The 18,770-nt window shown below is 39.0% G+C and overlaps 1 protein-coding gene across 12 annotated transcripts in view; it reads left to right on the forward strand.

Annotated features, from left to right (window-relative positions):
- ITPR2 (inositol 1,4,5-trisphosphate receptor type 2) overlaps window positions 1-18,770 on the forward strand; it is a 266,325-nt gene that overhangs the window by 125,314 nt on the left and 122,241 nt on the right. For all 12 annotated transcript variants that reach the window (XR_014578295.1, XM_083820748.1, XM_083820746.1 and 9 more), the window contains 4 exons: window positions 4,158-4,409; window positions 5,690-5,815; window positions 10,837-10,965; window positions 11,573-11,693. Coding sequence is in view for 11 of the 12 variants with exons in the window: in XM_083820748.1 (XP_083676874.1) it covers window positions 4,158-4,409; window positions 5,690-5,815; window positions 10,837-10,965; window positions 11,573-11,693 (628 nt within the window). In the remaining variant the exon portion in view is untranslated. The remainder of the gene's footprint in view (window positions 1-4,157; window positions 4,410-5,689; window positions 5,816-10,836; window positions 10,966-11,572; window positions 11,694-18,770) is intronic.

The raw sequence follows: 18,770 nt of genomic DNA on the forward strand, positions 1-18,770 counted from the left end.
ATGTCATTGGATTGCTATTAATTATATTGACCTACCTGAAAGGTTCCTTAGGGCGCTTTTTTTGTTACAAGCTTGCTTTGAGGTTCCTGGAAGAACAGTGCCTGTCACTGCAAACATTATTACAAAAGGGGAAGCAGAACTTACTTTTGAATCAGATCAATGGGACAGCAGACTTTTCTATTATCCTTAGTATTCCAGACTGATACATTGTGTAGCATCAACAGCTCCTCTGATGCTGGCCAGCCTTCATTATACTTGAATAGAATTCTTAACTCCTTTAACTTAATTCATAGAGCTCAGTGAGAACTTTCTCTGGCTAGCAACAGGTACTTGTTTTCCTTTTCTGTTTTTAGAAACAGAATTGTTTCTTTTTAGGTCAATGTTTGGATTCCCTTTGCAAGTTACATTTAAAAGTGGCTAAGCTGGGGAAAGACAATGGCATCTTCTTTCCTTGCATTTAAGATTATTACTTTTTCCCCTTAGCTCTTTCTGTGATGTTGCAACATTGTCCGCTTTGGTTTGTGATTCCTCACAGTCAGTATGTAGCAAGTTTGCCGTGCATCATCATATTTCACAAACTCAGTATCTCCTGGTATTTCTTACTCATTCATCAGTGATAAGTACATGAAAGGATGAGGGATCGACTTGACTTGCCCTTTTATCAGGCAATACTGGAAGAGATATGTCTGGGTTTGACATAAGATTGTAACTCTGAGGAAACCTGGGAAGATTCATCTTCCCTCTCCTCTGTGCAAAACATACATAAATGGAAAACATACATGAATGTGGTGGTCAACTTAATGGAAAGTGACAAAACATCTACCTTCCCAGAGGGTTTGCTGTGGAATTTTTATTATTTTGTATTTGAAATGTCTTAAGAGCATAGTACTCCAGACATGAGTATTAAAATGTTGGATAGGTCAATTTTCCAACATTTTGAATACTGTTATTTGCCCCATTTCCTTTTTGTCATTGAGTGCAATTAAATTTATGACTTCTGGATTCCTATTCTGTCTCCTCCTTCCCTCCCAAGCACTTGTACCTTTAAAAACGTTTTTCTGTTCTGTGGATTGTCCAGAGAATGTCTATTTTGAAAAGTCAGACTGGAAACATTTTAAAAATCCAAGGATAAAAAGAGGAATAGGAAGTGCAGGAATAACTGACATCACAATTTTCTATCAAATTGTCAAAGTAAAAATAAGAAAGCAATGAGGAAAACACACTCCATACATTGTAAATTCAAAAACTGAAATTTTGTAACACTGGAAAATGTAATGAATTGTTTCCTGAATGTTGCTACTTCTCAGTTCCTCTGGGACACTAATTTTCATTCCTGCTTTTGCTGCTTTCTTACTTCTTTACAGCTCCACCAACCTTTATTTCTACCCTTGAATTCATTAAGCTAGGATTTTTGTCACATGGGGACTTGGATATGTCAAATGCCTTATTTGCAAAATAGTATGGCTGTTGTGCTGCCAAATTGTATTCTGTATTAGAAAGGGTTTATGGGAACTTAATAACACCTTCAGTGAGAGTTCACTATGCTTAAAAGGAAAGTGATGGAGAGCAGAGAGGTCTACGGCTCCACACAGACTCACAGAGCAGCACTGCCAGTACGTATATTCATAGAATCATAGAATATCCTGAATTGGAAGGGACCCATAAGGATCATCGAGTCCAACTCCTGGCACTGCACAGGTCTGCCCAGAAGTTTAGACCATGTGACTAAGTGCACAGTCCAAACGCTTCTTAAATTCAGACAGGCTTGGTGCAGTGACTACTTCCCTGGGGAGCCTGTTCCAGTGTGCAACCACCCTTTCAGTGAAGAACCTCTTCCTGATGTCTAGCCTAAACTTCCCCTACCTCAGCTTGACACCATTCCCACGGGTCCTGTCGCTGATGATAACGGAGAATAGGTCACCTGCCTCTCCACTCCCCCTCGTGAGGAAGTTGTAGACCGCGATGAGGTCTCCCCTCAGCCTCCTCTTTTCCAGGCTGAACAGGCCAAGTGACCTTAGCCATTCCTCATACGTCTTCCCCTCTAGGCCCTTCACCATCTTCGTCGCCCTCCTCTGGACACTCTCCAACAGTTTAATGTCCTTTTTGTACTGTGGTGCCCAGAACTGCACACAGTCCTCGAGGTGAGGCCGCACCAGCGCAGAGTAGAGCGGGACAATCCCTTCCCTCGACTGACTAGCAATGCCGTGCTTGATGCATCCCAGGATACAGATGGCCCTCCTGGCTGCCAGGGCACACTGCTGGCTCATATTCAACTTGCAGTCAACCACAACCCCCAGATCCCTCTCTGCGGGGCTGCTCTCCAGCGTCTCATCGCCCAGTCTGTACATATAGCCAGGGTTGCCCCGTCCCAGGTGCAGGACCCGACACTTGCTTTTGTTAAACTTCATGCGGTTGGTGATCGCCCAGCTCTCCAATCTGTCCAGATCTCTCTGCAAGGCCTTTCCACCCTCAACAGAGCCAACAACTCCTCCAAGTTTAGTGTCATCAGCAAATTTGCTCAAAACACCTTCTAGTCCTACATCCAAATCATTTATAAAAACATTGAAGAGGACTGGCCCTAAAATGGAGCCTTGGGGGACCCCACTAGTGACCATCCGCCAGCCTGATGTAGTAGCCCCACATACCACAACCCTTTGAGCCCTGCCCATCAGCCAATTGTTTACCCATTGTATGATGTTTTTGTTTAGCTGTATGCTGGACATTTTGTCCAGTAGGATCCTATGGGAAACTGTGTCAAAAGCTTTACTGAAATCCAAAGAGATCACATCAGCTGTTTTCCCTTCATCGACTTCATCTTACCATAAAAGGAAATCAAGTTAGTCAAACAGGACCTATCCCTTGTGAACCCATGTTTGCTGGGACCAATGACTGCATTGTCCCCCAGGTGTGCTTCAGTAACTTAAAGAATAATCTTCTCCATAATTTTACCAGGCGCTGATGTGAGACTGACAGGTCTGTAATTGCCAGGGTCTTCTTTCTTGCCTTTCTTGAAAATTGGTACATTTGCCAGCTTCCAGTCCAGTGGGACTTCTCCAGATTCCCAAGACTGTTGAAAAATAATTGAGAGAAGTCCTGCAATGACGTCAGCCAGCTCTCTAAGCACCCTTTGATGAATCCCATCCAGACCCATGGACTTGTATGGATCCAGGTGGAGCAGCAAATCCTGCATTTGTTCAGGGTTGGTTGGGAGTTTATCATTCTCACTGTCACGGTCCTCCAGCTCAGGGCACCTGGGGTCCCGAAGCCCATCATCAGCATCGAAGGTAGAGCAAAGAAGGCATTAAATGTCTCTGCTTTGACGATGTCCTTGTCTGTGAGGTGACCTTCCCCATCAAGTAGCGGACCTATGTTTTCTTTGGTTCTCTTTTTTCTATTCACATATTCGGTATAGGTGTGTGTGAAGGACGTACGAAACAGTATTAGAGCAAAACTTTTCTGTGAGATCTGCTGAAATGGTGCTGCCAACATCCACTTCTGCTCTGGATCCTCCTGAGATGAGCAATGTACTTGTAGCAAAATCAAATATTTATCACATACACCAGTTCTCTGTTAAATGGAAGTGCTGGCATGGCAATGACAGTGTCAAGACTCACCTGCCAAATTTGCACAGTTAGGAAGACTCATCCTTGTTTCAGTTGCTGAGCTCTTCCTAACAGAAGAATGGTTAAATTCTGGGTGAGCCACAGGCTTTTTGTGTGAGGTAGCACGTAAGATTTAATTTCTGTACCTCAAGTCCCTACCTGTAAAATAGGGATAATAATTCATCCCGGCCTCATAACAGGAGGTAAGGGCAATTAATTAACTTCAAACAAACGTTGAGATAGTGGGAATAATGAGGATGGCATAATCTCTTAGGTAAACACAGAGTTACATAGAGATTAAACTTGAAGTTCACCTCGCATTAGCTCATTCCTTGTTGAGTTGTTCCAGATTTGCACTTATAGTAGATAAGAGCAGAAGTTTGCCTTGGCTATTGTTTTGAAATGTGCATTTGGTAAGCCATATCAGACTAATTTTTTTTTTTTCCAGAATGCTCTCTCTAGCTGGAGAATCTTTGTGTACTTAAAGGTAGAACTAAATAATTAAGAAAATGATTGCATTGCAGGGCACTTAAAGCTTTGTGGTATCTTTTTCAGCTGATAAATGGTGGTGAAGATGTGCTGATATTCTACAATGACAGAGCATCATTTCCAGTTCTACTCCAAATGATGTGTTCAGAGCGAGATCGAGCAGATGAGAGTGGACCTTTAGCATATCACATCACTCTAGTGGAATTGCTAGCAGCTTGTACAGAAGGGAAAAACGTATATACAGAGATCAAGTGCAATTCACTCCTGCCACTGGATGATATAGTGAGAGTGGTGACCCATGATGACTGCATACCTGAGGTAAGACTCACTGAATGATGAAGCAGACTTACAATTTTTAGAAACTCAGAAAATGTTTTGTTATTTCTAATATCTTGAAAAGTTAAATATTTGCACAGAAAACAGGCTGGAAAAAGGTGTTGCTTGTTAAGTTGACTAAATGAGAAAAGATAGCTAGTATTTTCTTAAATAGAAAACTCTCCCTTGTACAGCACTTTGTTAGTCAGCTTGTGATGTGTCATTTTTTTGTGATTTTCTGAGAGTGATTTGTCAAGTTAATATTTTGCCACTGCCTCAATTTGTTGACAACTGTGGGGTAACATTCTGGACACGCTGAAATCAGTGGGAGCTTTGTGAAGTCTTTTTTTTTTTTTTTTATTAACTTCAGCTCCAGTCTGGCAAATGTTTTTATTCACTGCTTATAGAGGCCTAATTCTGCACGTACTACCAGTCATGGTTCAGCAGGACTGTGATACCTCAGGCTGATGAGAATGGAAGTGCTTGTACCAAACCTGATGTGATCAAAAGGAATCTTTACACAATCTCTGCAGGAACTTGTTCTGGTCCTATGCATTGGTCAGAGGTGTGAAGATTTCTACAGGCTATCTCTTGGAGGCATGGCTCTCATATCAATGCAGTTGGGCCTTGCAGAAATAAATAATCCCTCCGTGCCATGAGAAAGTCACCTTGTGATAACTGATTCTTTTCTTATAAGGAAAAATGCTTGCTTTGCTCAAAAATTCCTCCTAATGTTAATGTCTGTAGTTCCAGTGCTGCACAAGCTTTCTCTTCCATTTGAGTCTGAGTTATACCCACCCTGAGTATAAGTACTGCATAGGATTGTAGGAAAATAGGGATTGCAGTCTCAGCTCTGTTAAAGACCTTTTTCTGGTATTTAGCAAGCCTGTTGCAAGGTATCAGCCCACAAGGATCATCTGACTAGTACCTGGGTGTCCTCCGTTTTGACAGTTCCTGACTTTGGAGCCAGGCCCTTGTAGTCTGAATGTCATTTTAGTATCAGATATATTATTGATTTGCTTTGTTAGGGGGGTTAATGTTAGTGTGTTTGCAAAACCTCTTAATTTTTCTTCACGTGATCATTCATTAAGTACATTAATGCATTTGTTGCCACACTTACCACTTAAATCTTCAGAACTAAATGTACAGTATTACTGCTATTGGTGTTTCTTATTATGTAAAGGATGATCTTTATCATTCAGTGTTTTTGCAGGTAGACAACAGAATGCTAACGGTTTTTGTTGTTCTATTTCATATTGTTTGTGCATTTGCTGTTCCTGCAGGTGAAAATTGCCTATGTTAATTTTGTTAACCACTGCTACGTGGACACTGAAGTGGAAATGAAAGAAATCTATGCCAGTAACCATATTTGGAAGTTATTTGAGAACTTCCTTGTTGATATGGCAAGGGTAAGCTTTATGAATATTGCAGTATAGTTGTTGATGACAACTGAACTGTCAATAACTTCTTTCTGCGAACTTCATTTATTTTATTAACTACTCTTTCCAAGGTTGAATATAAACAGATTTTTTTAAATCAGATTGCCATTTCTATTGTATTTTATTTATCATCATTCAACCTGCTAATTGCTAACAGTCTTCTCTTTCTAAAAGGGTATTTTGGAACCAATGTCCCCTTCTCTTTTCTTCCAGAAAAATAAGTCATATGTATGGGTTTGACTCACAATGAATTGGGTTGAAAATGTGTTCTTCTGTGAGTGTGTGTTATATCTCATTGCAGTAGTAATTAAAAACAAACAAACAACAAAAACCTCTGTAATTTCCTTGGTTTACGCTATTAATACAGTGAAGGTCAGGGATAAAGAAATTCTTTCTCATATTCCTTCTTTAATTTCACCTTGACCTGTTTTTTGCCTTTTATTCTACTATCTCTACATTCTCGGGGCTGCGAAAGGCAGGTGTAGAGCTAATTTGTGTATAAGCTATCAACTGCAAGGTGATGGGACAGGGTTAGTACTGTAGGCATTCAATTCCTGTGGACCCCAGTCATTTTCTTGGTGTCATTACTTGTTGCATTAAGTTTCCAGTCATCAGTTGTTTTAGGCTTCCATTTCCTGATACTTTGGAGGCAGAAAAGCAGGGAGACTGATGACTTAAAGAAGGATAACATACAGTAGCGAAACTATGAGGGGAAGCTAGTGTGACATAATGAGTGCAGCTTATATTTCATATCCCTTTTCTTGAAGGTAATGTTTCTTGTAAGAGCCTACTATTAATGCCAAATGATAGAGTTGCTCTTTCTGTGAAGAAGTAGAAACACTTTTTTTTTGTGCTTGTGGCCTGTATTTGATCATTGTTGCTGGACGGCATTTTAGAGGTGTTACAAAGCACATTGTCTTAGTGCATGCCTATCCTTTCCTGGTCCATGGTCCATTACATTTTATAATCCTCCATGTTTTTACTCCTTACATTCTTTGTTTTGTTGAAATTAGAGAAGGAAAGGTAAAAGAATCTCAATTCAGACCTGCAGCAGACACTTCCACCAAAGTAGTAGTGCACCACAAAATAATTTCTTTAAAACCTTTTGGGAGAAAATACCATACCTCAATAGTCACCATGATTTATGGCCAAAAGAATAATGAGTTCAGAGACTTGTGGTGTTTGATAGGCACAGGGACCTGGTCATTTCTTTGTGAAACAGAAAACTTATAAATGTTTTTATTTTTGCCTTTTTTCTGGGGGCAGGTTAACACCAGAGCACTTGTTCTCTCTTTTTTGGTGGTAGCCATTTTCAGTAGTAATGAGACCTTGCAAATCCTATTTTCTTGCTGTTTGTCTTTTCTGTGGCTCTGTTCTACAGTGAAAGACCTTCTGGACACGCCAACCTCATTTGAAAATTAAGAACAGAAACCTTCTTGGAGGGAGATTCTGTTTTTTAATCTTGCTGTTTTTATCCCTAGAAATATTTTCTCCTGTTTTAATCCCTTTCTGCGTTACCCATTCCAGCTATGTCCCAGAACTGACCTTCTAGACAGACTGCCCTCCCTAGCTATTTAATATGATCAATTTCGCTTGCCCCTTGGCTAGAAGCAGACATATGCAGAAAGAGGGCTGTGTCCACAGTTCTCTTCACGAGCCTGGAGACATGCTGCTTGGTGCCATATGATTTAGAGTTATCCTGATGCTAGTGAGCCCTGAGTTTGTTTTTCTCCTTCTAATAAGAGATTAGATTCCAGGTCTTCAGAGGTGAATAGCGAGTATATTATTAATGCTGTATTTTGTGTATGCATGCTGTTTTTTCTGAATTGCAAAATGCAGCTTTATTTTGTTCTGCGAAGTCGTCAGAGTAGGTGCCTGATTAGTCCTTTCAGTGAAGGTTAACTGCTAAAAGAACTATAAACGAGCACGTCCAAAGTGGCCAGTTCTGCTCTTCTGCCAGGTCCCTCTGGGTAGCTGTGTCGTGTATGTTACTGAGTGTATTTGTTAAGATCTGGTTTTCTGGGTCCCAGGCAGAGCCCGTGTGTTATAAATACATCAGCGTTATGTAGCTATCAGGGCAGTTAGAATGCTGTCAGCTTCATGAAAGATGTTACAATAGCTTTCAAAGCATTTAGAAAAAGAGCCCTTTGATCCCCTGTGTTCCAGTGAGCTAAAAGAGATGCTTTTGCGTGGGGGAGGGGGAAATGCTTTCCTTTTAGCGGCTACAAATGGCTGTCAGTGGGTGAGTTTGTGAGCTTTGAGTCCGAGTCTGTTATTAGAGAGCAGTAAGGTGAAAGATGGAGAGTGTTATCCTCAGGTTGGATTTCTTCTTTTTTTTTTTTTTCCCTTTAAAAAAAGGAAAGAAAAACCAATTTTCTTATCTGTTGCTATACCCAAGAAGGAAATATTTAGTCCTCAACTGTCATTCTCTTTCAACAATGTGATACATTGCAAAACAGACACTAGGTGGATTTGTATATGAATTCAGTTTGCAAAAGCAGTTTCACTTTCAAAGACACCCTTTTTCTACAGTTTCTGCCAACCTACTTTCTCCCAAGTATGACTGAAAGAGAGTGTAGCACTAAGTGAAGTGGGTGCTGCTCAAGGAATGGCTTTCCTTTCCTGCATGTATCTTGTTCCGTAAGTCAGCAGCTGTATTCTGAACAGGATTAAAGGAAGAGCCAGCATCTGACAGCTGTAAAGTCATCATGGCTTTCTCTGCAGAATTTTTGAAGTATTATTCATGTGAGTTTTAGTCCCAAAGCCTCTTATGGGGTTTTTAAACACTGCTTTCTCAATCTTCATCTCCATTTCATTCATTTCAGGTTTTTTCTTCCACAAGGAAACATTTTTTAGTCCCTAAAGGGCAGAAGGATAAGAGCAAATGAGAGGATTTCCAAATTCCTTCCATGACGGGAATTTTTCAGACCTGTGTTGGAGCACAGTTGTGTCCCCCCCACACATGGCTCTGCTTGTTAGATGAGTGAAGGGGAAAGCTTAAAAGCATATTGGAATTTAGTTTTGTTGATTTCTAAATTCACTGTGCTTGCGCTGCACAGCTCTCTCTCTTCCCATTGGGATCACAAATGCTCAGCCTCAGAACTACTGGTTCCAGAGAAAATGGGCATGCAGATTAATTAAAGGCAGAAGAACGTCAAGAGGTTTTTAGGTCTATGATTTTTTTGTAATTATTTTTTAAGCTTTATTATTAACTCAATATTTTATGTTCATTGAGGATTAGGGAAGAGAAGGTGTCATAATTTTCCCAAACTGAAGGGCTGAAGAATTTGCTATTTCAGTTTAGGCACTGTTGCTTCTCTGACCAAAATCTTTCCTTTTCTGGGGTGATAAAAATGTGCTGTCTTGGGCCATGACTTGTTTTTCTGACACGTTATAGAAAAACAGACAGAGCTCCTCCAGATGCCTAATTCCTGTAGGTTGCAAGTTATCTTTGGCTATTCCTCTGCCTACCACATGACAATGCTTTTGTGTTATACTCTACTCAAAATGCTTTTGTGTTCCCATGAGTCAAATCTTCCATTCAATGTGGGTGCTTTTGGATGTCACGTCAGTAACCTTCCTTAAAACACTGCTGGTGAAATTGGTGTCTTGTGGTATCCAAGTGTCACAGTGGCACAGTGTAATTAGAGAGCATGTTTGCCCTGTGTGAGATTCAGGTGCTGCAGATTATTTCTCTGGTTCAATCACCAACTGCTCTCTGTGACCTTAAGCAATTCACTCAGCTTCTCTGGACTTAAGTTCCCCATCCATAAAATGATGTAATGATAACTATGTAGTACACAGATTCATGGTTGTGTTAAAAGCTCAGATAGTAATTTGAAAGTTATCCCAGAAGTCTGTAAAGAAAATAAATTCTATTCTTGCATAGATTCTCTAGAACATTACAGAAGTCTGTGGCTTGCATAGGTGAAAGAGAATAATTTTGTCATTTTATTTTTTTTTTTGAACATGACTAGGACTGCTTATTCAAAGGCTGTTGAAGAGGTAGGATGAGTATAGTCTATAGTCCTTGTTTGCCCTTCTCACTGTCTTTTTCTGTGTAGACTCCTTTTAGGTCTCCTTTTACTACTGTTTTCACTGACATGCAAATTCAAAATGACTATAAATGTTAATACACGTTGGGAAAAAAAAAAAAGAAAAGAAACAGTGAAGCATGTATACCGGCCCAGTAATTTTTTCCTTTCTTTAAGCCTGACATCTTTATGCAGCAACAAACTTTCAGTGTTGTACCAAAAGGTGTCTTCAGGACTCACTTGTATAAATCTTTCCATATCCTCCTACCATTTAATCATCCTTCTGTGCTCCAGAGTTGTCCCAGTACCATTCATTCTCTTCTTTCATTGTTTTTAGTTTGTCATTCATATTTTCCTCAGGTGGCTTTCTTAAGAAATGTTGTCTAAAATCTGAAAGGCTGTTGGTATGGACTATGGTATTTCCTTCTGTTTCCCGCTCTTTAATTTTTTTTTCTGCAAATGGGCTTCGCTGTTGCTACTCTTTGTGGTGATTGATTGTAGCAAGAAGTTAAACATTACACGAAATCTTTCTAACCTGATGTGTTTATGTCTCATCTGTCTCTAAAGCCTCTTCCAACCTAGCTTCACAATGGGAGGAAAGGTCCATTTTCTTCTTGAATCTGTCTAAATGTGTAAGTGGAACGCAATGTGCTGATTTAGGGGGATCTTTTTTCATGGTGTAGGAAAGAATAGACAGCCAACCAGAAGGAATTAGTTCAGAAGATAATGGATTTTAAAAGACAATGTGTATCTTCAAGAAGAATGACAAGCTACTGCAAATAAATCTTGAACTCTAAGATAATATGCTGTGATAGATCTTATATAAAAATCATTCTAAGAACATACTAAATCATACTAAGAACAAATCTTATTACATGGGTTGTAATAAATGCAAAATAACATAGCTAGCTTACTTGAAAATACTGAATCTCATTGTTGTCTCCTTCTTTCCTGTAGGTTTGTAACACAACCACAGATCGTAAACATGCAGACACATCTCTGGAGAAATATGTCACTGAGCCTGTAATGAACATTGTAAGTGGCTTCTTCAATTCTCCATTTTCAGATAACAGCACCAGCCTTCAGGTAAGAAAAAGAGACTGACAAATAAGTAATTCAGCCCATTAATGAGATACCTTGTCATAGGAAGGAATATGGATCCTGTACCATTTTATCCTCCTTCAATTTCTCTCTCTTTTCATGCCACTGGCTAGCAGCTTAATTTCTCTTGAAATCATTTATTCTTAATTTTTACCCTTTACAACTCTGAAACAGCACACAGCTCAATAAGGTCATATTTACTCCTGGCTTTTGTGAATTCATTGGATAGAGTATCTTTGCAGAATCAAGGTCTGTCTTTGAATTTGTATGAGAAAAATGCTGTGCATTACAACAAAAAGAACGTGTACCTGAGAACCAGGAAGACTCTTCAGTCCTTCTGCTCTGTACTGTGCTTACTCGATATCAGTGGTGATTTTAGTAAAAATTGCATGATTTGGCCTCTGTAGGGGTGCAGAAATGATTTGCATTGCTCCTGCCCTGAAGAGTCAAGAGAATTTAATTGATCTGCAGCTTGAATGTACAAGCTAAAAAAAAAAACACCCATGCACGTGGTTTATGTTATATCAAACCTTAGGGCAGTTGTGAGGAGATGGTAAAGTATAAAATTACATGTTTATCTTTTTGTTTTCAGACACATCAGCCTGTTTTTATTCAGCTGCTGCAGTCTGCTTTTAGAATTTACAACTGTACCTGGCCAAACCCAACTCAGAAAGCCTCAGTGGAGTCATGTATCAAAACTTTGGCTGAAGTGGGTAGGTGCCAGGTTTTTACCTTCGTTGATTTTCTCTGTGTTTTAAGATCAGAATTACTTGAGCTTGAATGTTCTTTTCTTTGACTATAGTATCATGCAGTTGTGACAGTGGTAATTTAAGAAATCCCACTTTGAGGTTAAATTCTGTCTCTTTTTATAATGCACTCAAATATGTTCCATCAAATAGGGCTGGTAGGTGAACCTGTAGGCCACAGAGGTGGGTTTGCTAAATGAGTGATGGTTGAACTTGACCTCAAGGAAGTTATGATATTGGAATAAAACAGAAGCTTCATATAGGGTATGGGAAAACATAGGTAATTCCATTTGTGTTGGGCTGTTGTGAGCAGTGATGCATGGAATCATGCATCAGAACACTCATCTTTTTTCCTTCAGTTCCTGTGAGAGGTATTCGTTGTTATCAGTCATCATCCTGGGCTTGTTCAGGTTTTGTCCCATCAGTGAGTCGGGGGTGGAAAACAGAATTCTGCCACTCCATAGCTCCTCTGCTTACTCATCACCATCAGATCTATGCATTTACTGCTTCTACACAGTCAGCCATGAAAGGGGTATATTGCCTTGCACAGGCACCAAGACTTAATTCATATTTGGTTCCGAGGGCAGCTAGGAAATTACATTGCTTTCAAATAAATTCAAATACTACGTTAGTCAAAGATTTAAAACTTCTTCGGGAGTGATCCCATCCTAAAATAAAAAATAAAAAAATAAAAAAGATTCTTCACCTGTACATAGCTAAGACTGGCAAAAGTTCATTCTTAACTTAAATTTTTGTGAACAGTATTTTAAAGTCTTCGTCCACAACTGGAAAAACAGAGTATTCAATCTAGTTTCTATAGAATTTATAGAGTAAGGTTTTCCTCAGCATCAATCAAAACTGAGTAGAGGCAGAGACATACAGAAACTAGTTAAATGCTATAGTTGATGCAATTTTTAAGAAGCTTTAATAAATAATGATAAAAAATATGAGAGGGTCCCAGAACCATCTGCAGTATTTGTGGCACTGTAACAATCTACTCTAAATTTAGATTTTGGGATAGTTTTACAGGGGTATCATCTAACATTTTAGCCAAAGTATCTCACTAACTTTTTTGTGAGTGAGAATAGCAGTTACCTAAAAACTTAGCAATCTTCAGATGTTTTATTTGTTGTGCAAATGACTTAATTATGGATCCATCTGGTAAGAGAACTTTGAAAGCCAAATATGTTTTATTTCCTTTATGCTACAGCTACTACAGTTTCAAATAAAGCTCTAGTCCCACAAATCCTTTTTTGTGTGTTTAACACTTCCTTTCCTGGTACCCTCTGGCAGTTCTGGAAAGAGTCATCAGTAAATTACTTCCTTTGGGAGTCTGAGGAAAGAGAGGAGAAGTAAGGCAGGTAAGAGTGTATTTAAGACCAACTTTGGATGCTTCTAGACAGCTCCATGCCTACCTTTCTGTGGAGCTTAACCTAAAAAAAAATATTAGAGCTTGGAGAGGTCTTTGTGTTATCTTATAGAGATAAGGGTATTTAGAGTCACCTGAGCCTAGTGCTGAGACAGCCAAGCTGAACTTGTCCCCACAGCAGCAAGATGGGGGAAGAAATGTGGGTTACCATAATGAAGATGATCTACAGTGTTTTATTTGTTCATTTAAACTGTGCCCTTATGCTGTCCTATGGATCTAGCCTTCTTGCTGCTCTGGCTTCCCGTGCATGGGATCCCACTCTTGTCTTGGGTATTGTCAAGTGTGGACAGTGGAGCTGAGGTGCCCATGAAAGGCACCACCATGTGTCCTCCTTCAGGACTTTCATGTCACCAGCAGTGACAGTAGGACAAGCAGGCTGTGTGTCATCTTGGGGTGCCATGGGCCTGGTAGCCTCAGAGGTGGCCCTGAAAGCACACTTTAACATGCAAGTTGATGATTTCATTGTCCGTATCATAATAACTGTTTAAGGATTCATTACTGGTACTAGTATTGAATACAACTGGTACAATTGTATCATATTAGCAAATTACCACAAATTTTTATTTGGTGTTTTATTCTGCCAGTGCAGAAAGGGAGAAGAAAGCAGCTGTTGAGGAGCCTTTTCCAAAAGAGCAAGCTAAAGAAGTGGAAAATGGAGTTTTATACATCCCTGTATAAAATTGAGGTGGCTAGCTGAGATTTTAGATTTGTGTGATATTCAGTATTTTAGGCACGGTGCCAAACTTGGCTTGCCTTGGCTAATTGAGTAGGCCTGTTCTGCTCTGCTGAAAGCTTTGGAAAAACTACCCCAGTTGGAGGTACTGATGACTTTTAAAATCGAGGCCCTTGTAATTGCTGTGTGTACCAGGCTCCCATGTCTACTGGGTGTTCCACCAGCACAAAATGGTGCTCTTTGAGCAGGCAGAGGTTTCTTCCATAATACAAATAGGCCAGCCTTTCCTTTCCTTTTTTTTTATTTTATTTTTTTATTCATTTTGCCTCTTTTTCTGTCTGTATATGTGGACTAGGTTTGGATTTTGGCTAGGAATCTGTGAGAACTTTTTTTTTTACACCTTGAGAGTCTGTCAGCTTTAATGTTAGGGCCTTCATGTTTCACAGCAGGGTATGAAAAAAAACTCTAGAAAGATTTTGCCTATATCAGAGAGATACAGTATTGGACAGATTTACAGCAGGGACCAAAGACTTTTGATGGAAAATAAATGTAGTATAGAGTTGAAAGAACAAACATTTTTTTTTTGTAGTAGTAGCCTTGGATTTAGAAATGAATCTCAGCAGGAAGAAAGATCATACACAGATTTCCCAAGATATCAAAGATCCATATAATAATGCACTTTTAAAAGACCCATTTCAGAGCAAGTTTAAGCAATATACATTCTGCTCAGTGCTTAGTATTTATGTTGCTGACAGGTGGATATAAGTATTGCCTCAAGAGCTTAAGATCATTGCATCTGTCTTCTTATGAGCATTGTAAGAATGTACATTATCTTCTGGGTCAACAAAGGGATATGTTGCAGAAGCTAATTTCTTATAACCTTGGTACTTCAACTCCACTTGACCACTAGGGAAAAACTTCATAAGCTTTTCAAGCTTCGCTTGCATCTTTGTCTCCAGGCAGTTTTCTGCCTTCGAGTTCAGCAAGAAGTATAGAGGCTTGCTTGACTTGTTCAGCAGACCCTTCTGTGACTCCAAGAGATTTGGAACACAAAGATACCAGTGCGCATCAATTTTTTATTGCCTAGTAAACATTTGGCTACAGTTGGATGAATTAAAATAATTACAAAATAGTTTATGTATAGTAATGCTTCTTGTTCTTGGATTTCTGAAGCAGATTATCACATTAACAAAAATTAACACGTTTTACATAGATTACTCTCTCTGTTTTCTTTATTATAACATAGCACTGAGTTTTTGCCTGAAAAAATAATCCAAAAATGAGTGATCAAAATAGTGTCTTCTCACTGGCAAAATTGCTACACATGGAAATTGTTTAAAAGATCCACTGATCTTTGTGAAAACAGAGGAACTAAGAAGACAAACAGTTTAATTTATTTCAAATGAATTCATTACCAAAGGACTTTCAGTTCCTACATTCTGTAATCTTTGCAAGATTGAGAATGGTGGAGGCCAGAAAGTTTGCCTTTAAAACCATCTGCGGTCTTCCCATATGGTACAATTGGGGAATGTCACCTGTCCTTAAAACTAAAGATCTGGATTGTATATCGTAAATGGTATTGGAGAAAGGTCATTTTCCCAGGGCTGACCAGTCTTCTAGGACCTCTGCAAAGAACTGCCTTAGCCTCTGAATTAAGTAGTGATTCTTGTATGTTCACCCCTAAGCATCAGTTTTCTCTTCTATTACAAGGTTGAAGCACCTCAGTGTACTGAGCTACATGCTAGATAAATCTAGTTATATTATAGTCTTGTCTCTGTAGTATCCATTAGCTTTTTCCCCTATGTTTTATAGAAACTGCATTTTCCCTCTGATACTGTGTGTGTATGTGAAGGATGCTTTCTGTAGCATGTGCATGGCTGTGTTACCACCACCAATAATGAAATAACTGTGATTTCCGGGTGAGTAAACAGTGGCAGATAGGAACTCACATTTTGTTAGACTATTTCTCTTAGTAGACCCTTTAAAAAAATCTGTTAGCAAGCCGAATCACGTTAGTTGTTGTCAGATGGTACTCTAGGATACTACGCAGGAGAAGCAAAAAGAGTATCTGTGTTTCTATGCTAAAAACTTGGAGACAAGTTTTGTAAGAATTCTGTTTCAGAGGTTCAAAACCGTAACAGGTACAGAGGAAGTACTACTAAGGTGATCAGGAGAATGGAGAAATTGTATGACAAGAAGAGACTTTATAATAGAATTCCATGCTTTTTCCATAGCAAGACAAAGGCCTGTATAGTTTCTCTTCAAAAGTACTTAGGAAGATCAATGGTCACAAAGAAACATTTTAGCTAAAGGATAGTACTGAACCCAAATCATCAGGATATAAAGTATGTTAGGCTTCAAGTAACCTAAATAAAGTTAGCTTGTAAATGAGAGGTTCAGAACCAACTTTGGAAGGATGTCCATGATCAACAGGCCACTAGAAAATGTGGGGAGGAGGGATGTCAGGAAATGCAGCTTTGTTTCAAATGAAGCTTAATACATTTTCAAAAGGGATTAAAGAACATGGATTCTCTGTAACAAGAAGAGCAAATGGTCTCTAGGGTGAAGTCCATTCTAGTTGTGTTCATTCTCCAGTTTCATCTCACTGCTACCCCTTTAAGGGTGTACAGAATCAAAAAAAAACCTCCTGTGATGCATCTTGACCATGCTTATAAGTGCTTTAAAAACTTTTCTATTTCCCTGTCAAATTACAAATAGGAAACATTAAACATGAAATCTAGGTTACATTTTCATGCTTCTTTGGAATTATCACACTTGTTTTATGTCCACATTGATGAACTTTCCTAAAACAGTTTTTTTCAGCCTTGAAAATGCTTCGTTTCCTTTCCCATTTGAGTTTTTAAGTCTTTTTTTTCCCATTTTATAAAAAGCTAGAACTTCATTTTCATTTTTTAGTTCAAATAAGATAATTATCCTGTTGTTACTTTTTTGACAGCAAGAATAATACATTTCAGATGAAAAACATATTTTATTCTATTTTAACTGTTTGTGTTTCCCTAATTGCAAGAAAAATTCAATGATGATCTTTTTACAGACTGATAAATATTTTAGCATAGATTTTTTGCTGGAAAAAACCATCCATGCGAAGGGTACAAGATTGGCAGGCTTGTGTCTTGTCTACACAAAGCTTTTATTTTCCTTAAAAAGTCATGCTGTTGCTAGCATTAGTGTCTCTCTATCCAGATGTGTTTGTTAAGTAGTCAGTAAATGATGAAGAAGCTGGAGGGACTGATTCATGAAGCAAAATTAATTGAACTAAATATGCATCGCACTGTTAAGTGACAACTGGGAGTGTGGTAGAACATGAGAGCTGTCTGGGAGTACAGGAGGGGTGTAAAATGCAAGGAGAGTAAGGGACTCACAGCTAGGTGCAGCTGTGGGTATTTTGTGACCCAAATTGTATGTCCCACTCCTCCTTGAGGAATTCTGAAGGGTGAAACCCCTGTGTGTCCCCCATAAAACCTGCATTGGGGATTGCTTCAAGTAGTGCAAAATGTACTAAATACCGTGAAGCTAAGTACTGTAGCACTTTGTAAATACCACCGAAGCTACTAAATACTGTAACACTTTGTAAATACCACCAAAGTTAATGGAGTGAATTTGTGAAATAAGCCCTTCTGCTTCCAATTTTTGTGATTCTGTGAAAAGACTTACATGCAGGTAATTCAACAAAATACAGCCCATTTCAGCCCTTCACTTAGCAGCTGGGCAATGCTCTTGGGAATTCTATAGAGCCCAGATGGCTCAGAGAGAGAGGTCTGAATTTAGGTACTTGATTCTCATCGTTAATATTCACCTTTTCTTTTGGGTCCCCATCTCACAGTACGGTTTCATAGCTGAAACAGGAAAGGGGAGGAAAGTTGCTGGGGCATTGAGTATGCCCAGAACCATCCAGCACGGAACATAAGCCGTGGCCTGACTGAATTTGGGGTACTGTGTTGCTTACCATTTCTGCTGGTACTGTTTGCTCAATTGTCTTAACTCAGCTGTAGTTATTGCCAATAGAATTAATTGTGAGGGAGCATTAGATAGAGAGTTAGTCATGCAAAGGATTTCCCAGCAAATCATGTTGTTCTGGCATTGGCAAAACAGCATAGTATATTCAGGGTGTGACTAGCCCTGTGCAGAGTGCCCTAGCTGGGATTTAGGCAGTATATAAGCAGGCACTGTGACCTCCACTTCAAGGCAGATTTCCACATTAGTTGAAGACGTGTTCTAGGCCATCATGGTAAGTATCCTGCTGGGTATCTATTGTACCAGTTTACATACAGGCATGTAACATGCTTTTTTCCCAAGTTCACCAGTCAGAGAAAGACAGAATTTTACCCCCTCTTATCTCCTTTGTTTACCAGCTCTAACCCTACTTTGCAAGTTTGAGTTCTGTCCAAAAGTATTTCTAAGTGGAACAAAAATAAACATGCTTTTAAATATTTTATGTTCATACTTTAAGGGAGATTGACACACATTGAAGAGGAAAGCAGCCTACAACACCTAAATTAAAAATAAATATTTATGCTCACATTTGTTCATCAGCTTTCCAAAATGTAAAAATATGTTTAATGTTGTTTTAAATAATGAAATGTGAAACAAATGAAAGATAAACTTTCTACAAGCTGCAAAGAAAGAAGACAAAGGCTTTGTTTACAGCTTAGACTTCAACAGTGCCCTTTGACAACCAATACAAATCTTAATTACAAATGGAATTATACATATAAGAACTGTTTTCAAAACAAAGGAGTATCTTTTTTTCTCTCTCTGGTTTTCTTTGTAATAGTTTTAATTAGCTGCAACTCTTTGAACAATCATAGTCCTTGACTGCTACTCAGCCATTGATGGAAGTTGTTAACTTCAAATGGCATCTGTAGGACTACAGAAGTCTGGGTTTTCCTCTGAACAGTGTGCTTCCCATTGCTAAATTTAT

Source organism: Anser anser, assembly GCF_964211835.1.
Source record: "Anser anser genome assembly, chromosome: 1".
Lineage (NCBI taxonomy): Eukaryota > Metazoa > Chordata > Aves > Anseriformes > Anatidae > Anser > Anser anser.